General features: G+C 38.7%; 1 protein-coding gene and 1 long non-coding RNA gene across 2 annotated transcripts; one reads left to right on the top strand and one right to left on the bottom strand.

Annotated features, from left to right (window-relative positions):
* Positions 1-5,495: 5,495 nt before the first annotated feature.
* LOC119481253 lies at positions 5,496-17,855 on the bottom strand. The gene is made up of 3 exons (XR_005205149.1): positions 17,727-17,855; positions 14,584-14,673; positions 5,496-5,689 (listed from the first exon to the last, which is right to left on the bottom strand). It is a non-coding gene; the product is annotated as an uncharacterized LOC119481253 (long non-coding RNA).
* On the top strand, positions 9,606-13,787 carry six7 (SIX homeobox 7). The gene is made up of 3 exons (XM_037758016.1): positions 9,606-10,207; positions 12,781-12,944; positions 13,567-13,787. Exons 1-3 carry the CDS (start codon positions 9,800-9,802, stop codon positions 13,772-13,774), a joined length of 780 nt encoding a protein of 259 aa, XP_037613944.1. The 5' UTR covers positions 9,606-9,799; the 3' UTR covers positions 13,775-13,787.
* Positions 17,856-17,926: the final 71 nt, after the last annotated feature.

Genomic DNA, 17,926 nt, shown 5'->3' with positions numbered 1-17,926 from the left:
ACCATCGTGGGGGTATGTGTCTTAGCCCACCCCCTCCTAACACAAAGGTCACCAACAGGCACAATGTTTTATCTGTTTCCCGACATGATCCAATGGTTTCAAAAATCCTGCACCTCATAATTATACAGCAGTACAACTTCTATAAAGTATGGGTGTAATGTTACATGTATTCATCCTAAACTGTTTGTCTTATAGTTCGGTATTTCCTTCTTATCATAGGCGTGTTTCTTATCGTGGATATGTGACTATATGCAGTCATAGAGAAAACAAAGCTTGCTATAATGTTCCTTCATGTGTGCATAGTTTTGTAATTAATTTACTCCAATACTGACACATTTTACTTTTGTTTTACTTTAACTCGCTGACAATAGAGTGCTGCAGGGATAGCAGTACAAACTGTGCTTTACTTGAATATTTCCTAATATTCTTATCAACCCCTCTGTCATGCTTCGTCATAAAGCCCTCCTCCACCTCTGCTTCCCGCCATCATCATATGTAACAGGTGTTACTGGAGTTGTTTAGAATCCTGATGGGTTTAAGGTGGGACTTATTCTTACCTAATACTATAATGCTCATTAATTCCTGCTTTGGTGACTTACGTCCCCCTGATCCTCTCTGGTCGGGCCCGGCCCAGCCCGGCCCGGCCTCGCCCTCTGTGCTGCCGACGCTGTCAGAAGGGCTGCTCAGCTGTCAGATGGTAAGAAGCATTGGAAGGATGATTTGTCTTTTAGAGGGAAGTTAAAGAAGAAGGCGGGAACATGAGATTGTAATATAGGGGTCTGCATGGGCGTGCCGCTATGGGCAATTTAGTCATGACCCACCAAGCGCAGAGAGGTGTGTTTTGTGTAACAATTGTTTGCAGGGATTCGGGGCGTACTGTGTCCAAAACAATGGTTTCTTTAGTTAAGGCGGGGGAAGAAATGTTATAGTGCTTTTTCTTTTCATTGATTCCCTCAACTGGAAACCCCTGGTTCAAACATCACAAGCGTTCGCCCTGTTGAAGCATGATGTAGTTTGTACTGGTTCTCCTGTTCTGTGGCTGAACTCTTTCTTTACCTAATTTCTTTAACGCATTTACACAGTCGATCTGTCGGAGGCTGTAGTGGGCTCAGAGGAAAGATACTGGCATCATATGAAACTAGAAAAACCTAAAGAATCCATTGGTACCATCCATGTCATAGTAGCTTGTCGAGAAGGAGGTTAAATAGCGCTCCAAACTTGTGCCAAATTATGGCGAGGAAAAACTGTCATGGCCATTTTCAAATGGGTTCTATGGGTACCCACGAGTCTCCCCTTTACAGACATGCCCACTTTATGATAATCACATGCAGTTTTGGGCAAGTTACAGTCAAGTCAGCACACTGACACACTGACAGCTGTTGTTGCCTGTTGGGCTGCAGTTTGCCATGTTATGATTTGAGCATTTTTTTATGCTAAATGCAGTACCTGTGAGGGTTTCTGGACAATATCTGTTATTGTTTTGTGTTGTTAATTGATTTCCAATAATAAATATATACATACATTTGCATAAAGCAGCATATTTGAGAATTAAATCTTTGACAAATCTCCCTTTAAGGTACATTTTCACCAGATAAAAAATGTATTAATTAGCGATTAATCCAGATTAAATATTGTAATCGATTGACAGCCCTAATATACTGTATATTAATGTGTGTGTACGGCAGTCCCTGTGCTCCTTGTTAACTTTAAATTAACGAACATCATTGTTTTACTTAAAAATGACATATACAAACAGCAAAAGCAGTTTAAGAGGATGAAAATTGTAAAGTCACTTAAAATTACAACAACTAAAAAGGAACGACACATTTCTATAATTTCCCTCATCGGACTCTTTCAAACAAATTTAACAGTCAAAGTCTTTCCAAGTCTGGAAAAAGTCCCATTTTTACTCCTAGCCTGTTACGTCACCTACTGTGTCACCCAGACAGTCAGCTCTCAGTATTCAAAGCTCTTTTGACCACAATCAGACCAGAAAACAAATAATCCAGTGCGAGCAGTGACTTTGCCGGGCTATTTTTTTAAAGGCTTAAATTAGAGTTTGCCAGCTAACCGTGAGCTTGTGGTAAGCTGATCCTTCAACAGCGAACATGATACTGTCTGGGGGTGGTTCGCTGTACTGGAGGGAACGACAACCCTGATCCACCTTTTAACGATACCTGGAAAGAACAACTCATTACACAAATAATCTCCAAGCAGCTTTTCACTTCACACATTCAAGTGTAAAGGAGCTTGTTGCTCTGACTCTCTTATTGCTTCACGCGGAGGGGATTTCCCCTGGATATGCTATAATGTCACAAAACCAGCACGGTGACGCAGCACTACATACGAGAAGTGAATCAAGTCACATGCCACAAGATCAGTGACTTTTAAGAAAGAAGACATCTTGAATATGCTTGACATGGCGTCATTATTACCTGATCTACTTCTCTTTTAATCTGTACGATTTTTTAATCCTGGATGGAAAGCTCTCGGGGTTAGATGATGTATGAAAAAGAGTCTGTTATCTCCTTACTATCTACTAATTTCTATAGAAACCGGACCTTTAAGTGACGTTTTAAAAATATATTAACAATGTATTCCCTTGAGCATAAACATAACAACATGATATCCACAGTAGGGCTGGGCAATATGATGATATATATAGTCAAAACGATAATAAAACTTGTTATATTCATTTTGCACTCAAGTTCTTAAAATGAGAAAATACTCTACTACTCTACTCTTCATCATAAATACTTTTAATTTGTCAAGTATTTAATTCACACAGGAATATACAAACATAGGCTTTACCATGTGGTTATTTCATATAGACTATTTATTAAATTACACACTATATCCTGATATATATCGTTATAAAGATATGAAATTACCTAGATCGTGATAGAAGATTTTGGCGATATCGCCCAGCCCTAAGCCACAGTCTTATTTCTGACATAAATACCACTGCCGATTTGTTCCACAGCTACGAATTTACCGTGAAAGTAATTTGGTAATTGTTTACAGGGCTCAACAATAAGGATTGCCCTCGTGCCCGGGGCAAGTAAAAATAGCCTCTTCGGGCTAGTAAATTGAATCGGTCAAGTGGTAAAAAAGAATTAAACTCATTGTTTTTTTCAGAGCTGATGATGGAAGTAGCTAAGGAGTATGGAGGACGGAAGCTGCCAAAATAAATGACTCGATAAATAAACAAATAAATATGTCATTAAATATAGCAAAAATTATATTAAAAAAATAGATTTAGTCATTAATTAATTGATAAAATGTAACATTAATTGATTTTTCTGTTTTAATTTGCTTCTTTACTAATATATATTTGTATTAATTCCCCTATTGATTTACTCTTCTGTTTAATTTTCCATTTTATTTATTTATGTATTTATTTTTATTAATTTTTAAATGTATTTATTTATTTTTGCATTTTTTTAATATTTATTTTTAAATGTATGTATTTATTTATGTATTTATGCATTTATTATTTATGCACGCTTTTCCCTTTTTCACCACATTTCAGCCCTATCATCTTTGTCATTTAAAAACCAACAATATGTTTAGGTTGTTTAGCCTAACAATAAAGCTTATTTAAATAGCATTAAAATCAGGATAAATAAAGTAAAAAAGCCAAAAAAAAATTGCGCTGTTGAGCCAATCATTATCACCGCAGGGGAAATTCCTTTACTGCGACAGCCCTACTTGGGTGTTACAGTTGGACAAAATGAATCATTATATAATAAGTTACAAGCCAAAACTGCAAAAAAAAGATTGTATATGCTCACAAGCTTTGCGTTGCCTTTCTCCCATAAGATCACAAAGTCTCTGAAAAAAGTGTTTGCTAGGCAGAAGCTTTGAATATACCACTAAAGGTTTTTAGATATTCACACTGGCACAATGTGTGTCTGTTTCCTTAATTTATATTCATACTTTAAATATATTCAAATACATCCATCAAGTTTAGCTGGAGATGTAATTGAAACCTCTATTTAGTTTTGCTGTATTTGCTGAAAATGCAGCCCACCTTTGCTTTATATCACCTGTGTCTATTGAATCAAGAGATCTACCTCTGTCTCTCTCCTCCTCTCACCACACAGCGATGGACGGGGAAGTAATTTCTGTCGTTTGTTTGGCGAGTGCCCCCGGCGTGGGCTGAGAGGTAAAGCTAACACACAGTATGCTGAGGACAAGAGGAGGAGAGGGGGGGTGGTGGACGCACGGGGATAGACCTGTCTGAGAGGATACTGCTATTGAGTTGCAAATGAGCTTGTAATTAGCCCTTACACATTTGCCTGGAGGGAATTAGTGTGTGTGTGTGTCATTGTGTGTTTTTCAAGCCATTTTCCTCATAGAATAGGGGTCGACGGTGATAAGCAGATAATACTAATTACTTCTCCTCCCAATTGCTTGTTAATTGTGCTTGGTGTGGATTTATACAGCATGGTAATACCCGTTCCACACACACACACTGACACACACACACACACACAGATGCATCCCCCCCCGATTTGCCTGTTGGCAAAATCAACAGGTCATTTCTTTAAGCAGGAGGCTTCTGTTTAAGCCTCTAATTAATTATGCCAAGTGGGGTTCCACCATCTCTGGGTCCAGCCAATGAGGCAGCGTGTGTGTGTGTGTGTGTGTGTGCATTAATTTGTGGTTGCATATTCTCCGGTTAGTTCTTGAATTAAAACACAATACAGCGACCAAACAAACAAAAATCCAAGGAACTACAGGTTTATATCTACTGAAGAAAAAATGTCTTTCAGACAGGTAAAGTAGTTACAGACAACACTCTATATAGTTAACAACACATTATAGGGAGACAGGAAGTTTGGTTCTTTAAAAATATCATAATTTGTCGCCGCAGAGCAACATATCCAGCCGTTTTCTTTACTCGTTTACCCTGAAGCTAAAACCAAAGCTGGTACGTATTGGGTACACTCTTGGGCTGCTCGATTATGGCAAAAATCATCATTGAGATCAGGATCATTTAACACGATTACTCATCGACTTTGGAAACATCATGCACTTAAATGCATCAATCTGGTGCACTTTAAGAGCAAAATTAAGAGGCTAGATCTATGAAGAACTTTGTGATGTAGCAAACAATTTAATCATAAACACATTGGCTGTATAGATATGAATGGTGATGAAAGTCACACACCCATAAAGTATTGTAAACGAGACGGGGTCCGTGTTACAAGATCGGACTTAGAGACCATTACGGAGGAAATATGCTTATGTTTTCCGTACTTGTGTTACGTATTTTACTTAGTTTATGTGCTTATTGTAAGGCCAACCATGATGTTTTTCCTAACCCTAACTAAATGAAGCTTATAGCGGAAATCCGGTCAGGAAGACCATTGTGTGTATCGATTGATCCTCGACATGTTGTATTTACCATGTTTTTTTCATCGAGTAGTCTTCAATCACTCGTACACATGAACTACACTTAAAAAGAAGCCTCTGCAGGGTGGAAATAATGGAAGCTAGGAATAATCTCCACTGTTGTACGGATATTTAGATTCAGTCAACTTCCTGGTAGTAAACATGAAGTGTCTTTTACCTGATGAGTTGACGAGGAGCACCTGAATGCACCAGTAGTTTTGGTGTCTTTGGCGTTGGTTCAGTCTGGCCTTCAGATCTGGTGTTCTGTGTCCTTTGGATGATTCACCACCTGAATTAGGACACAGCACAAGACACACTGTCACATCTACAGGCAATTTGTGCTTTCCAGTTCAACAATCCTGCATGTGTTGGGACTGTTTGAGGGAGAAAACCCGAACACTTGAAGGTCACCTTGGAGAACATGTAAACTCCAAACAGAAATGCTCCTGTCGGTCCAGGTCGGGTTCAAACCGTTCTGTGCAGTGACAGTGAATATTTAAATTCCTGGTTTTGCTGCTGAGGGTTTAACTAAGGCTGCATTCACACCAAATCGGGCGTTGTGGTGAAAATGCCAGTACTCCCATTCATTTGAATGTGGGTAGTGCGTTTAATCTGCGGCGGTCACAGGGGGTGCTGGAAAAAACAGAGCAGCGAAAAAGTTGAAACACTTTTAGAGAAACGCAACACGACTGTGGTGGCCGATCACTTAACCGGCGATCCAGAGCTGGACAACCGTGCCATGATGGAACAAATGACGTTGATCTTTGTACAGTGGCTTAGTGTTGATGGGCCATTAAGTGACACTCTCACCACGCTGCACAAGAACTATTATATGTAGAGACGAAGTTGAAAAATTCACTTTCAGAATTCCTCTCACCTGATAGTTTAATGCATCCATGACACCTGACCAAAGCTTTTGTGGCAGCTATTGAACATTCATTTAAATTAGGGCTGTCAATCGATTAAAATATTTAATTGCGTTCAATCGCATTATTGTTTATAGTTAATTGCAAATGAATCACAAATTTAGTATCAGTTCAAAATGTACCTTAAAGGGAGATTTGTCAAGTATTTAATACTCTTATCAACATGGGAGTGGGCAAATATGCTGCTTTATGCAAATGTATGTATATATTTATTATTGGAGATCAATTAACAACACAAAACAATAACAAATATTGTCCAGACACCCGCTACAACCTAAAAATCACAAGTTGTGTTAATGCGTTAAAGAAATTAGTAGCGTTAAAATGAATTTGCCTTAACAGCCCTAATTTAAATACATCTCTGTTAGAAATTTACTGTTATTCTCCTTGTCATTTGAAAGTGCAACAATATTTGGTATCAATTTCAAAATAAAAGTTTGCCCGAAATTGTTGCAGATGACATACAGGAAAATATGTATAATTTAAATGGCCTCACTAATTATCAATAATAATACACTTGAGGGTAGTAATGACAAAAGCATGATCAGTGATGTCAAGATATACTATTTCACAAAGACATCAAGTACAGGATATGATATAAACGACCCCCCGCCCTTCTACAAACACATACATAATCTGTTCATCCCATCACCATCTTACCATTCATCCTGTTCTAACGGCTTGGGAGCGCTTAAGCAGATTTTGGTTCAGTCTGCTCTCAAAGTGTTAAACAGATTGGGTCCGGGGGGGGATTTCTTGTAATGAAGGTGAGTGTGTGTGTGTGTGTGTGTGTGTGTGTGTGTGGTGGTCAGGGGCGCGAAGTGTCTGAAACTTGGAGGGGTTAGATTAACGGTGAGTATGATCTTCACTGAGCTCATTTCTCCCCTTCTGTGCCAAAGAGTGTGGCTGTCACACACACACACAGTCACACCTACCCCCCCTTTGCATTAGCCCACCAATCCCACCTGGTATTTTAATCTAGATTTAGGATCTAACACGTATCAAATGATTGCCTACTGCTTATAAAGTAATTCTATACGCTTTCTATAGCCTAAACTCCACCGAACAGCATCTCAGGAACAGATTTGGAAAGCGTCCTCCTTGACTGCTGCTGGAAGGATTAGTCTACTAGTTGACTGAACATTAACTTGTGTCAATTCTGATAATTGATTGTTTGTTTTAAGTAATTTATCTAGTACATATTTGCTCATTTCAGCTGCTCAAACGTGAGGATTTTCTGCTTTTCTGTGTCTTATATTATTGTACATTGAATATCTTTGGGTTTTGGGCAGCTGGTTGATTGAGCATAGTGTTTTATGCTAATTGCATTCCCTGTGAGGGTTTCTGGAAGATATTTGTCATTGTTTTGTGTTGTTAATTGATTTCTAATAATAAATATATACATACATTTTCACAAAGCAGCATATTTGCCCACTCCCATGTTGATAAGAATATTAAATACTAGAAAAAAATTACTTTAATAATCGCAATTAACTAATATTTCAATCGATTGACAGCCCTTATATATATATAAATATAAATAAATATATATATATTAGTTATATCCCTGACAGAAGTTCACAGAAAACTGACACTATAAATACAGATTTTCACTATATAAATATATATAATATATAATGTTAAGGGTCTTTTCTAAAAGTGTGGCATTGACAAAATGTCATAATTGATGGTTAGGCAAAATATGAAGCCTCAGCCATAATTATATTGTTGAGAAAAAAATTCAAACTTAAAACTATTTGGGGGTAAAACTTGCTTCACAAAACCGATTAAATATTTGTATTGCTTAAATGAATGAAAACAATTTGAAATATTTTATTGCACACACTTTATATCCATTCAGGAAAAAATGTCCTGTGTTTCATCAGTAAATATTTAAAAATCTGAAAACATTTTTATCATGACAAACACAACTGGTGTGTGAGTAAAGCTCTTAAGATGACTCCTAACTCGATGCTTGTATGGACTTTACATTTTAATACCATTTTACTAAATAAAGGAACAAAATTGATCAGATTCATATAGTTCAAGGTTCAACAGTTAATTTCGATTTAAACTGAATTTTCTGCATTTCTATGTGTTTATTAGCGCTGAAAGAGTTAAATAAGATGACACAAACAGAGTTTATTGTTGTTTTTGTTGGACCTAACTACAATCTATTTGCACACACATATTGGGTCTCCTGATGTTCATAGATCAGCGCTCGGTGTCTGGCAGGCTCATATGTGTATTCTAGACAGATTTTAAGCCAATTCACCTCATTTTAAACCAGATGATCCTTCACCTGACTGCAACCTTTATGCAAAGCCTCATATTCACTCCAGGGATTAATCTGTGTCTGGCTTCAGTGGCGTTTATTGTAGGCTTTAAGTGAAATGTAATATCTATAATTTAACATTCTGTATTCAGGCTTTTGTCCACTGATTCAAGGCAAAAGTCACAGATTTCCTCCAAGCTATGAAGTGCAAATGAAGTGTAACATATTTGCATTAAAGTTGACAGATGCTTACAGGATCCTTAACCTGATTAATAAGAAAATTATCCTAAGACTGATTAATGAGCTACTGAGATCAGAAGGATTGGAGATTGCAGATCATTAATTCCCTGTCCTGGAGTTGCTCCGCCATACATCGATGTCTAGGGGCGTTCTCATTATGTGTTGTCCTGGCAAGAGGTCTCTGAGGATGACCTATAGCTGCAACCATGTCTGTTTTAATTACATGGGTATTAGCTGGTTGGGGATTGCCACAGATTTGTGTCCCGACGTGTCCCGACATGTCCCCAATGTGCCATCCAAGTGTGTGGCAGAATAACTGTTGCGGCTTTAAAGTTTTTACTCATATATAAAAGAATAAATGACAGAATTTCTTTGCTATTTTCTCGGGGGTTTTGCCTGCTGAGCGTTGCCCACTCTACATTTCACTCCCCTCATCATCACCTCCTCCTGAGGCTCCCTCTCCACTAGATCCGTCCTATCAAATAACCTATCCTCGCTTGTTTGCTCACTGCAGTCATCCTGGCAGTCAATGTATCCTCAGGCTATAAGCCAAACAAGCTGATCAGCCAGTCACCTCTGTACACACTACCCCCCACTAAGAAGATAATGGCCCGGGGACGTATAATCCTTCTCAAAACAACTACAGAGATGCTAATTGCATCTAGCTATAAATACAGGTTGACTCCTTGTCCTCTTTCTTTATTTGGCTCTACTCTGGAAACCTTGGAGGAGCCGCCACCGTGGCCATTGCGCACCGGCTTTCTCTGAAACATTTGCCCAAATACCAGGAAAAGACTCAGCTACATAAGAGAGGCAGCACATAGATGCCGCAAGTGTCAGTAATCTTGCCAATCTTGCCAATTACGCACGGAGCGTTACGCACGGTTGGATACATCCATTCCATGCGCCTTTGTGAGAGCATTTCACAGCTTCTTCGGTGACAAGCAACTAGCCCGAGATGTTCCCACTGCCGATGTTCACACCGGACCAAGTCGCCCGGGTGTGCGAGAACCTGGAGGAGACCGGGGACATCGAGCGCCTCGGGAGGTTCCTCTGGTCCCTGCCCGCCGCCGTGCCTGGCTCCGCTGGGGAAGCGCTGAACCGACACGAGTCCGTGATGCGAGCGAGAGCGCTGGTCGCCTTCCACGGGGGGAACTTCGAGGGTCTCTACCAGATCCTCCAGAGCCACCGGTTTACACGCGAGTCGCACGCCAAGCTCCAAGACCTGTGGCTGGACGCGCACTACCGAGAGGCGGAGAGGCTCCGGGGTCGGCCGCTGGGCCCCGTGGAGAAGTACCGGATCCGCAAGAAGTTCCCCCTGCCACGCACCATCTGGGACGGAGAACAGAAGACGCACTGCTTTAAGGTAAACATTGGGGCTGTGGAGTTATTCAATTCAAACTTTATCTCAGACACACAGGAGGGTCCATAGCAATAAAAGAAAAAGAAACAAAAAACATATAAGATAAGACAACAGCAGTTCATCATTCAATTCATATGTAGGCTCTGAGGTCATCTGGATCAGGTCTGCTTAGTGTCCCCAGAGTCAGAACTAAACATGCAGAAGCAGCGTTCAGTTTTTAGCAGGAGCTGCAAGACCAACTCCAACTCTGAGTTCTTTTAAATCAAAGCTTAAAACTTTCCTGCTTGCTGCTGCTGCCTTTTATTAAACCAGATAATGATCTTATACTGCACTAGAGCTTTTACTCTTGTGTGTTATATTCTATTTTAGCTTTTATTTTTAGCTTGTTTTTATTTTCTAATCTTTAATGTCTTTATAACTGTTTTAATTATGTCTTAATGTTCTTTTGCACTTTGTCACAATGTTCTTGAATGTTTATGTAAAGCACTTTGAATAGCCCTGTTGCTGAAATGTGCTATACAAATAAAGCTGCCTTGCCTTGCCCAGGCTATCTTGCCAGTGTTTTCTGAGCCTGGATAAGTACCGAGTGCAGCTCTCTTGCTCGGGCTGGTTAAAGATCTCAATGATGCTGTTCTCTGACTCATCCAAATTACAAATAAAATTATACATCAAATGTCTTAAAAGTGCCTCACATGTAAGAATACCAGAGGACACAAACAGTTGACTGGCACTATGCCATCTGGGAACCCGAAGCAACAACCTCATTGCATCATTGTAAGCCACTATGAGCCTTTGCGTACTACTTTCTTGTAGCTAAACCACAGATGAGCTGTGTACAAAGGCGTGCAGAAAGCTCTAAATAATGAACATTTTACATTTACGGAACACATACTGAACTTACAAAGTAACATATTTGCCTGAGCATATAGTCTACAGCACTGTCGATAGATACCTCTGTCATCGTTCCGATCATCAGAGAGAAAATGGACAAGGTGTTTTAGTTAGAAATTTAACCCAAATGGCTGCTGGTGACAGGGAGAGACAGGGAGGGACCCTCGAAAATGTAACTGATCAGGCTGCTGATCCGGACCCCCAGGCATGATATTACAACATGCATTTAAACTACATGAAACTGCATCTTAACATTGGAAACTTGACCACCAGTTGCTCTCTTGTAAAGGTGCTTCTTGCACACCGGCAATAAAATCTGTTTATAGCTTATTTTGTATACTGTATATTGGTAGAAATTCAATTTTTTTATTCTTATTTTATTCTAACGTGTTTATCTATTATTTTGTTATTATACTGTTTAACTTGCACCAACAAAACCAAGTCAAATTCCTAGTGTATACCTCTTACACCTGGCAATAAACACGATTCTGATTCTGCATCAAGCAGCCTGCTCTTTGAGCTCTTAAGGTGATAATGATCAGGACCTGTGGTTATCCTTCTGCCTTCTGCCATGAAGTTTAGACTTGTTGCAAGATCAGAGATCTGGTACAAATCTGGACTATACTTTTTCTTACCAGGATATTCACGCTGTGACTGTTAAAAACAAAGTCAGACAAACTGGTTATGGCTCCTAAAGATGCCAAAAACTAGTAGTTTTAGCACTGATTCTTGTGCAACTTGTCAATCCACATGTTAATTTCCATTATTATTTTGTCTCATATAGCTTATAATAACTTTATATGATTCATTTTATTTACATCTGACACATTAGAATTGTCACTTCAGCATCATTTTCTTCCTCTTTTTTATTTATTTTGTTGTTACATTTACTGTGTGCAGCTGAAAAAAGGCAGGTTACCCAACAGGGTTCATCAGAGTTCATTCTTTAATTAGTAGCTATACTTCTTTCAAATATGAACTCCACTTTAACTGGCACAACCCTGCAGGAGTCTAAATGAGCCATCTATCTGCTATCCAGGAGCCTTTTAAAAGAGCCATGTTTAAAGAGCAACATTTTCAGTGCATCGCCTGCAGACTGCTGGTGCATCTTGAGCACCATCGTGTATACAAATATCACTTACTGGTTCATTCGGAAGCAAATAAATTCCATGTTTTCACTCACAATTATGACACAATTTGTTAAATTTCACAAGAGAGGAATGAGTTTACTGGATTCAAAGTTAATAAAAAATAGTGTATGTTAGACAGCAAAGAAGCGTGCACCTTGCCTCCTGGCTGTGTGTGTTTGTGTGTGTGATCTCCCTCATGTGGCCGGGTGACGTATTGTTCATAGTTAATCTTTAATTCCAAACCTCAGGAGGGATAGCCTCTCCAACTGCCTATTAAGCCCCTTAACATGATCCAATTTAGTGGCTATAAATTGTTATGTATACTTGTGATGTAGATTGTAATCATCTACTGAATTCATAAATCCAGTCTAATACGATTATACTGAGCATCATATGAGAGTGGTAAGATTATTGTGCTTTAATAGGATGATATCAAAACACCATATGGTGTCTTTTCAAAGTGCTAATAAATTGCACTTTGTCTCAGGAGATATATGCATTAAGATGAAATGAATGGCAGCCTAAATATTCCATATATTTCTGTTCGTTCTCCAGGAAAGAACTCGCAGTTTGTTGAGAGAGTGGTACCTCCAAGACCCGTATCCCAACCCGTCCAGGAAACGCCACTTGGCCCAGGCCACGGGACTCACACCCACGCAGGTCGGCAACTGGTTCAAGAACCGCCGCCAAAGAGACCGCGCTGCATCCGCAAAGAACAGGTATGTCAAGAATTACATATGATTATGCTGATTATTAGGGCACCAGATTTTCCCAACATGATCATCGTGGGCCAAAAAAAAAAAAAATCACAATAACAATATTATCGTGATATCTTTATAAAATTTAAAATAATAATAATGCTATCAAATTGACTTTGTTTATTGTACGTTTTGTCTCTTTTGGCAAATCAATTACACTCAAAATACAATATGTAGGGAGGTGGAGAGAGAGTCTTTAACTATAACTGTATATATAAAATGATTTAAGAGGCGCTGGATTATTTATACGATATTATCATATGTGTATTATTAACATGATATTAGTATTTAATTTTTTAAATATCACGGTTATTGTCAATAACGGTATATCGCAACACCCCTACTGAATAAAAAAGAGAAAAGAGGAGGAAAATTGGACTCATGGCGACTCAGAATTAGCTGTTTAAGTCGAGTTAAGATTCAGTTTGTTTTGTACAAACATTTCCTGAGAAGCAGACTCAGTTGGCCTTTGGTACAATAGGTTAAAACAACTGATATTGTGTTAAATGTATGTGATAAATGCCTAAAGAGCAGCTACACCACATGCACTGTTAAACCCACCCTCATCTCTCCATCTACCCAGAATGCAGCAGGATCCGTCCCTGATGCCCTCTGGGAGCTCACCCGACGGCTCCCTTCAGGACCGCCGCCATCACCCCCACATGTTGCCTCCCTCCCCTCGCCACCTGGGCAGCCCGGAGGCCAGCGACTGTAGCACGGACGAGCGCAGAGGAACAGGAGCGTCCACCCCAGAGATCTCCGTCAGCAGCGACAGCGAGTTTGAGTCTTGAGATGATCACGACTCTCGTGACCTCCTTGCAGAGGCGAGAGCAGATCATCAGACTCAGATAAAGACACTTGAACTGGCTGTGGACACACTGGAGGTGTTCACAGTGAGGCCACTTGATGTGGCTGTGAGTGGACGTTGCAAGGCAATGATATGCAAAAACAACATGCACTTAAAAAAAACACCATGGCACATGACCTCGACTGCTATATGAATTAGTGTACTGCTGACCATGGTCTTTAGATAATGTGAGAATTAATATTTCAAGTTTTGATACTGGTTTCAGTTCATATCTTTGGATAGATCATTTTCTAATAGTCATTACCTAAGCTACATAATTCATTTGTACGGAAATTGTGAGGACACAATGAACAATGCCTTGAGTAGGCTATTACTACATTTACATGCACATTAATAACTTGATTATCTTCAGATTACAGCAAACTGTGGTAAGCAAACTATTTAATTGTCTTATTTTAAATGAATTATCAGCTAGATTTTTGCTCCACCATTCAATTTATTTGATAAAAAAATGTGGGTGTTCGTGAAGTTGAAGCAAATATAAACATTTAAAATTGCAGTATTATTACCGTAATCTTATTTTTTCAGAGTGATCAGGATATAATGTGCATGTAAGCATAGTGACTGACCAATTAAACCCATTTCACTGCCTTAAAAAGGAACTAAGGGCATCACTCTTTTACAATGCAAAACCAAATAATAACATGAGTTTAGACAGACTTTACATATGCACCTAATGATGCACATGTGCTGCTTAAAATACAAAGCATGTTGTCACCAGCTGTGTTTTACCTGTTCACTTGTCTTTTGGTTACTGTTTGAAGTATGTAGGTCTTTTTGTAAACGCTCCTGAGCTGCTCTGACCATGAATTCCTGCAGGAGCTGAAACAGAAAAAATAAGACAGCGAGAATGTAAAGCATTAATCGGTCTTAACTCAATGTGCCTATTACATTTGAGAACAGTGAGACCGAGTCGGATATGATTGTGTCCTCATGTCAGAACGACACACTCAAAGGCCTACCGTTTGCCGTCTTTCTTACAACCATCATTTCTCATAACACATGACTGCATTTCAATGAAAAGATGTATTTTGTAAATGTTTTATGTAAATAAATGAACCTATTTTTATCCAAGGTTATACTGACTCACTGTATTTAAGTTCAAAACTGTATTAATGCGGTATAGCGATGAAGTGTGATAGGACTGTGCGGCAGATATCTGAAATTAAATCGCGACGAGTCAGAATGACGTTGTCGATATCTCTAACTGGAGTTAGAGTCTAAAAAAGATAGTCTAAATGTAATTACAGATATCTAGAATTAGAGTTGTGACTAGGTCGGGGGTCTCTAAGCAACCTGCGTCTCTTTAGCTCCTCTACAGTGGCTCCCTGTGGATTTAAAAAAATGGAAATTAATAACAGTTTTTTGTTTACATTTTCATTTATCATTGCTGTAGGTCTATGGTACGGCAGAGTATTAGGGCCACATTGAGGAAAAAAAAAATCTGAGATTTCAAGAATAAAGTCGTAATATTGTAATTTTACTTGCTATTTTTCTTTTATCCTCGTAAAGTTATGACTTTATTCTTGTAATGTCACAACTTTTTTTCTCGTAAAGTTAGGACTTTTTTCTCATATTACGTTTTTTTTTCTCATAAAGTTATGACTTTTTCTTGTAATACTACAACTTTTTTCCTTGTTAAGTTATGACTTTATTCTCGTAATATTACAACTTTTTTCCTTGTTAAGTTATGACTTTATTCTTGTAATATTACGACTTCTTTTCTCGTAAAGTTAGGACTTTATTCTCGTAATATTACGACTTTTTTTCTCGTAAAGTTATGACTTTTTTCTCATATTACGTTTTTTTTTTCTCATAAAGTTATGACTTTTTCTTGTAATACTACAACTTTTTTCCTTGTTAAGTTATGACTTTATTCTCGTAATATTACAACTTTTTCCTTGTTAAGTTATGACTTTATTCTCGTAATATTACGACTTCTTTTCTCGTAAAGTTATGACTTTATTCTCGTAATATTACGACTTTTTTCCTTGTTAAGTTATGACTTTATTCTCGTAATATTACGACTTTTTTCCTTGTTAAGTTATGACTTTATTCTCGTAATATTACGACTTCTTTTCTCGTAAAGTTATGACTTTATTCTCGTAATATTACGACTTTTTTTCTCGTAAAGTTATGACTTTATTCTCGTAATTTTACGACTTTTATTCTAGTAATGTAACGACTTTATTCTCGTAATATTCCGACTTTTTTCTCGTAATATTATGACTTTTTTCTGTAAATCTCAGATGTTTTTTTCCCCTCAATGTGGCCCTAATACTCCGTAATACATTTGCACTTTGGCCCTCACTGCATTAGACTTATATACTATATACTCAAACTATAAACTGCGTTACCTCCATCACAATGCTCAAATGTTTTGCGGCTCCAGACAGATTTTTTTTTGTTGTTTTTGCATAAAAGGGCTCTTTTGATAGTAAAGGTTGCTGACCCCCCGCCCTAATGAATGGAAGTCATTATTCACCCTCCTTTGAGCTCTTTCGTTAGCCTCCTGGGGGATAATATCAGGCTCTTTAGCTGCTAAATGTTCCAATGGGTACATGCCAAAGCTCTTAATTGCATCCCTGTTTCCCTCACTTGCGTCTCATCCTTGCGTCTTAGTCCCTCCCACCAGGGAAGCATGGAGAGACGCAAGGAAACCATGCGAGGAGAGAGGAAACGAGGAAATACGATTTAAGCGACATGGGACGTCCGTTTCTGATGACAGCAGCAGCTGATCACATCTGGATCAGCTGTCAGTCAACTTTAACAGCTGTTTGTGTCTGAACTGTACTAATACTAATAAAGACAAGTGCAAGCTGCAGCCTGTATTTCTACTGTGGACTGCTTAGAGGCTCAGGAAACATCTCTACTGGCACAATAACTTTATATTATTTATTCATTATTAGCATCTGTAGTTATTGATATTCTGATTGTGAGTTAATTATTTCATAACCCAGAATATGACTATGGTGTTTTTTGAACACTGGACATTATTTATTAGGCTAAAGGGAAAATGTAAATGATATAACTCATATCAAACCAGACGTTCAGGAATTATCAGCCTCATGTGACTGAATGGAAATGAGGATAAATGATGTAAAAGGTGTTTGTTGCTGACAGACAGACTCTCCTTTTCTCTCTGACTTTAATAGTTTCATTAATAAAAGTTAACGGGGGAAATAACAGATCATGAAAAGACAAATCATTCTAATAAATGCGGAAAGTTATTTTAAGTCAGTTTGTCAGGCTTTATAAACCCCTCTCACTGTCAGGCTGCTTCACTGAGCTACTGCAGGTCCTTCTGCTGCTGCTCACAGCTTCAATTAACACAGATTATAACTAGATGGTGAATCAGAAGACAACTAAACTATAAAACGTTTAATCTGTGATCTGTCTTCACTCCGGTATGAAACTCCAGTGATGTTGAGAGGTAAAGTTATCAGATCAGTCTGATCGGCAGCAGCGTCCAATCAGTGACTGATATCCAATAAGGGGGCGTGTCTATCAGCAGCAGTGTCCAATCAGTGACTGATATCCAATAAGGGGGCGTGTCTATCAGCAGCAGTGTCCAATCAGTGACTGATATCCAATAAGGGGGCGTGTCGGTCGGTAAAAGACTTCCGTGCAGGATACACTGGTGTATCCTCGCTCATAGCTCCTCCGGCAAGCCTCCTCGCTCCTCGCTCCTCGCTCCTCGATGCACAAATAAGGGCTTTGTTGTAGGGCTGGGTAGAGTACAGTGTTTTTATGAGAGCTTTTCACTCTTTATTCCTTGTGTAATCATAGTTTTCACATTTTAAACTTTTGCACTGATGATCTGCATAAACATACAAGTCAAACTTTGAAGAAAAAAAAAAAACACACACACTTACCAATGTTTTGAGGACATTTCCAGGTTCCCGAAATATTCTTCTACCCAGCTTGAAACGAAAACTATGTTCTGCTGCACAATGGAGAAGGTGTTTAACACTGTTCACATGTTGCAACCGTTTCCTAAAGCAAACAAACATGGCGACCGGAAGTGACATACCTTCCTTCTCTTTTTGTAGCCCAACCTGAGCCAAAGAGTATA

This window comes from Sebastes umbrosus, chromosome 22 (assembly GCF_015220745.1).
Source record: "Sebastes umbrosus isolate fSebUmb1 chromosome 22, fSebUmb1.pri, whole genome shotgun sequence".
Taxonomy (NCBI): domain Eukaryota; kingdom Metazoa; phylum Chordata; class Actinopteri; order Perciformes; family Sebastidae; genus Sebastes; species Sebastes umbrosus.
Note: the sequence above shows the minus strand (reverse complement) of the source record. Positions and strands in the feature narration are given on the sequence as shown.